This window comes from Ostrinia furnacalis, unplaced genomic scaffold, assembly GCF_004193835.3.
Source record: "Ostrinia furnacalis isolate ACB-3 unplaced genomic scaffold, ASM419383v2 OfSCF6389, whole genome shotgun sequence".
Classification (NCBI taxonomy): Eukaryota; Metazoa; Arthropoda; class Insecta; order Lepidoptera; family Crambidae; genus Ostrinia; species Ostrinia furnacalis.
In genome coordinates this window covers 238,723-247,267 of record NW_021136628.1, presented here as the reverse complement: position 1 = coordinate 247,267, position 8,545 = coordinate 238,723, and the positions used below count along the sequence as shown (strand labels likewise).

The following is an 8,545-nucleotide window of genomic DNA, read 5'->3' as shown; positions in this document are numbered from 1 at the left end:
AACTTAAGTATGCATACATATACCACGACGATGAGCTGACGTATTAATTATAGCCAATAGTTTCCTCGGCGCTCTCTCGTTTACGAGTTAGTGTTTTATTTACTACGGTTGGAGTGCGACGCACGTGCTGCTATCACAGTTAGCGATAACAGTCGCCACCGTCGCCGATATTGCAAGCCACTGTTACAGCGGGGGTGGCGCGGCGTCACGCCGTTCCCGTGGCAGCCGGCGGTAAACAATACCCGGCGTGATCGATCGGCGGCTGCCAGTGGTGCCTCCTCGCGCCTAGTCGCCCCGCATCCGAGTGGAGCGATGCGCGTCCGCGTCTGCCAGCGCCGGGAACAATGAGCGCGCCTTGACCTTGCGGCGCGGGGGGAGCACGCCTTATGACGCCTTATGACGCCAGCGTGGACGGCACGCGGCTCGGCTTTCGGGTGCGATCCTCCGCGGACGGCATCCGCGTAATCAGCGGTCAGCGATTCCGGAGTCGTGTCGAAAATACCGGGCCGGGTGGGCGGCACCGCGACGCTGGGACTCATTCCGCGAGCCGGCGCCGCCGCCGACGCGCCTCGAACGACCGACCGACCGAGCCGACTCCCGCGCCGCAGCGCGACATGCGAGCGCACCGCAATGGGTAACGTGCAGTGCTGCGCCAGCGGACGCTTCCACGAAGGCAAGCCGCCGAAGAAACCGAAGAAGCCGAAGGAGAAGAAGCTGAAAGGGATCACGAAAAAGACTAACGGTGTGAGTGGTAAAGGGAACGGTGTGCAGAAAGTGGCAGCCCTGGCGGAAGAGGGCTCCGAGCGCGCCGCGCCGGTGGTGGCGCAGGCGCAGGCGGCTCCAGTCGAAGAGGTTCCCGCCGAGGAAACTCCACAACGAAACGAGCCAGAGGGTGATAGTTCCGATTCTGGGGACAGCAATACGTCCCGTGGCGAGACTATGGCAGCGGCAAGGGAGCGCTTCTTTAGCCAGGTACGGAGTTTTGAGCACTAAAACGCTGGTGTATGTAGGTAGGTAGGTACTTGTAGTGGCACGTGCGTGACGGAATAATCCCTTTATCGCTCCACAGCAACGAAACGAATCTGCGAAGCGGAGTGTTGCTCTGTTTTACATCAGCTAATGTTGTGCTCACGCGCACTCAAGCAATATCTGTTTACGTTCTTCATTATCTCGTATCTTGAATACCATCAATAAAGTACAGACGTTTGTTTACAATGTCAAAACTGTAAAGTCTATGAACGAGTAGAGCTGAAGAAATACACGTCTTCATTTTGTAATAACGAATTTTGGGAAATATTACAAGTTATATCAAGATACTAATAGCATAAAGTTCATCGCCAGTAAATTAGCAAATTCATATAAACTTTCAAAGTCAATTAACATGTAATTGATAGTTGTAAAGATTCGTGTTTAATAAGCAAAATCAAACTGCGCCATTTACGAGTGCAATATTGTAATCGGAGACTTTGGTTTCATGTTAGTTTTCGTTTGACTGCATTAATAATATTAACCTTTGCCGTTGGCTTCGTCCTTGCAGATTTCAGTTTGTCTCAGAAAGCCAGTTTTCTATACATAATAAGAAATAGATACGTAACTTCATTAGAATATTCTAATGGCCATTAATAAACATTGCATGGATGATCTAATCAACGCTGCCGTTATCTTAAAAGATTTTATGAACAGAATTAAAAGACTAACAGTTTGTTACTCTACAACGATTTCTATCTAATATTATCGTCGTTTACGTCTCTCTCACTCGTACTGTATTATCCCAGGAAAAATGAAAATGACAGGGAAGAAATATGCATTTCTTATTGTAGAGTAGGAATAGTTTTACTATCTCATTATAACACATCCTGCAGTCGTTAGTTAATTAATTAATAATAAGATTTATGCACAAAACATCTGTCCTGTATGCTCGTAATATACGTGTTTTATTTGCACTAATTGTCTATTAAAATTTAAACTAGTGTACTTGTAACTTGTACCTATCAACTTTTATGAGCATATAACATTACAATTGTCCAGTAAATGACATTTTCATGGTTTGTCGGCAAACGAGAAATTTTCACATTACATTTATATTTATATTTAAAATTTATAGGCAGTTTGAAACACATGGAGTTTCCCATACCTTCGTTTTGTGTACAATATTAATGAAGTAATCGAATATAGGTATTTTTTATTTACCGTTACAAAATTACCACAAAATATTATGTATGTAGTTATGTACTTACTTAGTTATTATGTACTTTGTTACTTGGTAGCTTTTCTTACGCTGATTTAAATAAAAGAGTGAAAAAAAAAATCAATTGAGTGTAGTGTTTTCGGAAATTACTCGTATTTCCGAAATCACACACAATAAATTCGCTTTTTTTCTCACTTCAATATTAGTAAATATAATTAACTTCTTATCCATAAGTTTCCTTAAGATAAATTTATAGTGTTATTTCCTGTTCATAGAAGAATCGCTCTATATTATGAAACATTTGAAATTGTCTATACAACAGGATATTTTAAATAGATACATTAAAAATAACTTAGTCCTCTTGGTTAAATAGATATTATTCCATAATTAAAGGGATTGTAGAATATTTGAACGTCTAGACTTTAGCTAGACTTGCTAGTTGAGCTGCGCAGTGACAGACAGATGAGATTAACGGCTAAGCATTCACATTGGCATTTACTACTAGCCGATCTAATGGCCTATAAGCAGAAGTAACTTGTTACTTTGTAGTTACTTAAATCCTTTCAATACAGTCCAAATTAGTCCTTATAACGGAAAAAAGATTTTATTTTTCTAAAAATAATGCGTCAATAGTTAACTGTCTAAGGGCTGATTTTTCAATCTTCAAATAACTTTTAACTGAAAAATAAGTTTGGCACATTGACAGTTTTAGTATGGGAAATATGTCAAAATGACAAGTTTATTCTTCAGTTAAAAGATATCTGACGATTGAAAAATCAGCCCAAAATAGTTAATAGTTAACTGTCAAAATTTATCAATTAAGGGTTGAGTTTTCAATCGTCGGATAACTTTTAACTGAAGAATAAGTTTGGCACATTGACAGTTTTAGTATGGGAAATATGTCAAAATGACAAGTTTATTCTTCAGTTAAAAGATATCTGACGATTGAAAAATCAGCCCAAAATAGTTAATAGTTAACTGTCAAAATTTATCAATTAAGGGTTGAGTTTTCAATCGTCGGATAACTTTTAACTGAAGAATAAGTTTGGCACATTGACAGTTTCAGTATGGGAAATATGTCAAAATGACAATGTTATTCTTCAGTTAAAAAATATCTGACGATTGAAAAATCAGCCCTAAGAAATTTTTTTTAGCTTATGTCCCTTTGAAATTGAAATCATTCACTAATTAGGTATCTGCTTTTCCCGTATAGTTTCCTATCTATTAAATTGGAAGGTCTGCCGGACAGTGTTTCTTGCCTACATCTTCTCCTTATTTGTCTTTCTATAATATCTTAATCATGCCCCAAAATACATCCAGGTTTCTTCCACGTTTTTCCCGAACGAAAGCATGCAGTTTCTGATCTTCCTCAATTGCAAACCTACGCATTTCCAAACAAACCGTCAGTTTTCGCGAATTTCCCACGCACCGATGTTGATAATTATAAATAGAGTTAGTATACACGAGTATTCGCTGACTAACTCACTTCTAGAGTGAGTTACTCACTCATTAATTTCGGGATACTGACTGGGCGAGTGTGATGACATTAAATTGAAAATGTCATGTCTTTACTTTTCATGAAAATTGTTTTAGATAGGTACTCGGGTTTAAATAGTGACTGAGTTTCTTGCGCTGCTTCTTCTCAGCCCTGGCCCATTTAATGTCCCGAAGCAGTGGTAGGGTTAGTACTGAGACGTGTAAAAGCCTATTTGCAAAAACTAAATGAGGTTTATGAGTTTTATTTTAAACTGCAATATGTTATACTAGCGATCCGCCCCGGCTTCGCTCGGGTGCAATGTTATGTTTAAACTTTCCTCTTCACTCAATAATCACTCTCACTCTACCTATTGCTGACAACTGCATTAAAATCCGTTGCGTCGTTTAAGAGATTTAAGCATACAGACAGCGGTAGCAGGAGCGGAGGTAGAGTCGTTTCAACAGTTTTAAGGAGAACTAGCAGAAGTAGAGTCCCAAACCACAGACTAGTAATAAGTTAATCCCGAAATATGAGAAAGTAGAGTTTGTGACAAAGTTTGGGCGACTAGAAATAAAAATTCTTAAATACACAGGTACGTTCCTATATCGTCTTTTACTCGGGACCTGGATATTATAATAAAATAATAATAAATCTTTGGACAATTTCACACAGCGCCAGCTAGCCCCAAAGTAAGCAACTCAATGCTTGTGTTATGGGTGCTAGCTTAACGGATATACTACTTATACATATACTTTTTTTTTAAATTAAATACATACATATTATTCATATTTACACCCAGACCCGTCACAGAAATTAAAATTCATCATTTCAATTTCTGCCCGGCCGGGAATCGAACCCGGGACCTCTCGGCATAGTAGTCCGTTCTGAACCACTACATCAAACGGCCGACTGAACATTAACATTAGCTAAGTAAACGGTATTCTCCCCTGATAAATTAGAGAAAGAAAGATGATAATGATGTTACTTAAAATGTACTGTTTCCGCATTTTTGGCGCTTGCTATCTGCTAGGAGGAAAACTCAATGAAAAGTGTCACAAGTAGTACCTACACAATTTGTGTATTTCAGTCAGTCAACTCACGTGAGTCACAGAAGAAAGTGACCGAGTGATTTTGATTCAGCCGCTCCGTTTTGGAGTGAGTCCAGGCAATTTCCCGAAATAACTCCACGGTTTCGACTGTGCAATATTTTGCCTTTGCCCGCTTTGCTTTGTTTCGTTTGCACTTTTTTTATGTTTATTTTATGTCATTAATAATCCTTGTGAAACACAGCAGTTTGTAATCAAATTGAAAATTGTTATTTAGTTGGACAGTTGATGTTATTTACCAGTGATTTCAAGCCACACCTCCTAATAACAACTTTAGTCCTGAAAACGAGATAACTTTACAATTTAACCGTAAAATTAGATTTTTGGTTAATTTGAAAGCTAATACTGTTGACAAGTTATCGCCGGTTGTGGTGTTTACAGAAAATTAGGGAGTGCTTGCCAGTTAATAAAATTTGTAAGTTCTTAACGGAGTCACTAAATAAACATACATAATGTCCTCCTGTCATTGGAGTCAAATGAAAATTGTCCTAATGGAGGCAATAAATGAAACATGTCCCCCTAAGCTGCCATTAGAATCAAATGAAAAATTTGGAGTTCCAAAAAGGAACTGCGCTTTGACAGCTCATGATAGGTTTTTCACCCATAACTAATAAAATTTGTAAGTTCTTAACGGAGTCACTAAATAAACATACATCATGTCCTCCTGTCATTGGTGTCAACTGAAACTTTTAGGCTGAATTGCACCATCTTAACTTTAACCGTAACTATGACGATAATCGGTGCTTTTTGTATAGATTCTGACAGTTTTTGGACGTTTGTTAAAGTTAAAGTAAGATGATGCAACCCAGCCTTAAAGTTTGAAGACGATAGATGATTGTGTAGGTACTTGACTTTAAAGATTATGCATAATAGGTAACCATTATGTAACAGATACGCTATTCCCACCCAACAAAGGATATTTAATAATAACTACGCAATATGTAAAAATATTACCCGATAGGTATAATCATAATTTAACACAGAAACAATAGTTTATTTACACGAGTAGGCATATCATTATGAAATATGAGATACCTTGGACTCAGCAGATGCAAGATTCTATACCCCCGGCACATCAAGCTAAAGATTGTGGTATCTTATGAGCTTGCAATAGAAGTCGTTTTGCAACAGGAATGTATATGTGATGGTGACTGACTTGGGAAATACAAAATCATTTTAGTAATTATCAGAGTTTTACTTCATTTTAAAGTAGGCAGTACTTATAACTTGTAGACAATGCAAATTACTTGTAAGAATACAATATGTTTAATTTCAGGAGGATTATAAAATTCTATAAATGTAAATGCTACAACCATCCTGATGGTCTAAGAGTCCAGCCCAGACCTTCGTTAATTTATAAAAGCTAAAAGTTTGTCAGCGCATATGTGACGTTCTAACTTCTAACCTATGTTAGGAATATAGATTTAGGAACGTTGGACCATCATGAAGTTTGGGTTATCGTGTTTTTTGGCAGTTACCCTAAAATGCTTGTCTGACAAGGGGCTGGAACGATCAAAACGGTCTGGTTTTACTTTTAAACTTCCCAGTTCCCACACTGGTCAGGCGGGTTCGGAAGGCTTTAGCATTAATTTGACTATTTCTATATTGATAATAAAAGGCGATCATGCACAAACACAGTCAAACACTAGATTGTCTTTACGTGCTTTTTCTTTTTTCTATTTGGATTGTAATAATCCTGCTGTCAGAAATTTTTGGCCGCCATACCTAGTCTAGACACAACTCACTCTGATTGACAGGTTGGCGTGCGGTGGAAGGATGGGATCAAAATGATTTTTACAAAGAAGCAGGAGTTACCTGCAATATATTTCACAAATTGCGAGTGACTACTGCAAAAGTGTAAATTAAAAATACTTTTAAATCCCAGCCAAGACGATGGAAGATGATGGACGAAGACAAATTGGCGCGATGTTATATCGCAGAGATCTTTAAACTTGAAAATAACGGTGCCTAAATTTTAATGTCGTTTAGTATTCAGTCTTCGGTCCCTTTCTCGCGTAACATGTTGCCAATTATGCCTACTCTTTCACTCAGGTCACACCACCAATGTCGTCTTTCAAACACGCGGTTAGTGCGCCTCTAATGTTCGAGTGATTTGTTTTTGTTAAATTATTATGCTACACGACTTTGTTCTTAATGGTCTTACAATTACAGCACATAAATATAATACGACGTGTAATTCAATTGTTTCAATACTCTCAATTAATTTCTGTAGATATTTGTTTCATCTAAAGTCTAAAGTGTAGCCATTGAATGTACTTTATTATTTTTCGTCTTTTTCAAACGCTTAAACAGAGAACTACTTAATCATAAGGACTAATGGTGATGTGAAAACCTGAGGGTAAGCTCTGAAACAATATATGTTTAATTAAATAAAAGAAAATAATAATATATCGATTCTAGATGTCCCTAAATAACTTATCTTTCACGAAAATATTTTATAATAATTTTATTATATTTGTCTATTTGTAACAGTAGGACTACAGTCGTACAATAGTTTCTTTCTGGTTAGAAGCGTAAAAAATAAAAAAGACAGTGAAAATCTTTACAAAAAGGTAAAGGAACTATTTTTTCATTTATTTTCCAAGTTTAATACCAAACGAATTGTGTTAGACTTCTGACCTATTTTGTTAACTTATTATGCTGATGTACAAAACAAGATCTCGTAAAGGTCTACGCGTCGGTATGTCTATTGAAGTAGGCCTTCAGTGAAAATACGGTATTCATGACGGACCGACAGAAAACTAGTACAAAATATGTCGTCTCTATCACCATGGACTAAGGTTCAAATAGGACTGATTGTTTCGTGATATAGTGCTATAAAATCGACAGAGCCCGTTGATTTATGGCCACCTTGGTATACGCTTACTAATTACGTTATTAAAATGTTGGCCATCGAGTAGACGAGTTAAATGAGTTCCTTATAATAGAAACTGCATGTTGTTATGCTGACATTACTTGAAGAAATATTTTCATAAAATGATTAAAGCATTGTAAAGAAAACTCTCCAATTGGCTCGAGAAAAAAAAAGAAGAAACAAAACAATCGTCAACGGATTCCGTATTACTCAACTCAAAACTGTTGTATTCCGAAATAATAATTAAAATAAGATTTACATTTTGATTTGTAAATTACGACAAATAAATTCCTACAGCAAATTTTTTTTGATTGATCATAGAGAAGTCTGTAGTCGATGACCACAAAAACCAACCACCAAGACCACAAAAGTTATTTCCTGGCAATTACCCGGTTCTTTCCATGGACATATAAACAAAAACTTTGCATCTAAAACCAAGGGGTTATTGTGAACATCATAAAAAACTCATAAAACTCATTTATTTATGCAAGTAGGCTTAAAAAGCACTTTTACACGTCCCAGTACTAACCCTACCACTGCATCAGCAGGACAATAAATGGGCCAATTTATTCAAAATTTCGCATTAATAGTCCAGTCAATGAATGCCTTAACGACGGTGTAGAGAGAAATCCGTGGAACACAATTTCTGACCTCGGGACTTTATTTAGCCTAGTTAGGAGGTGAACATAGCAAAAGTCCCCGCCCTTAGCCCTTGAGCCGGCGGGGACAGGGGGGGTTTAAAGGTACCACTTTTCGGTTTTTCGCTTAATCCTCGGAAACTATGCGTCCTAGTGACATGACTACTATGAACCAAAAAAAACATATTCAATTTGCTACAGATGAGATAGACAAGTTTTTCTATAAATTGTATAGTTTTCGCGGCATCTGCTCTAGAAGGT

General features: G+C 37.6%; 1 protein-coding gene across 1 annotated transcript in view; it reads left to right on the top strand.

Moving 5' to 3' along the window:
- The first annotated feature begins 469 nt into the window (after positions 1-469).
- The window catches only part of Sarm (sterile alpha and armadillo motif), a 77,012-nt gene continuing 68,936 nt past the window's right edge, over positions 470-8,545 (top strand). Inside the window, exon 1 of the mRNA XM_028317625.1 lies at positions 470-972. Coding sequence (XP_028173426.1) covers positions 631-972 — 342 coding nt within the window. The 5' untranslated portion in view covers positions 470-630. The remainder of the gene's footprint in view (positions 973-8,545) is intronic.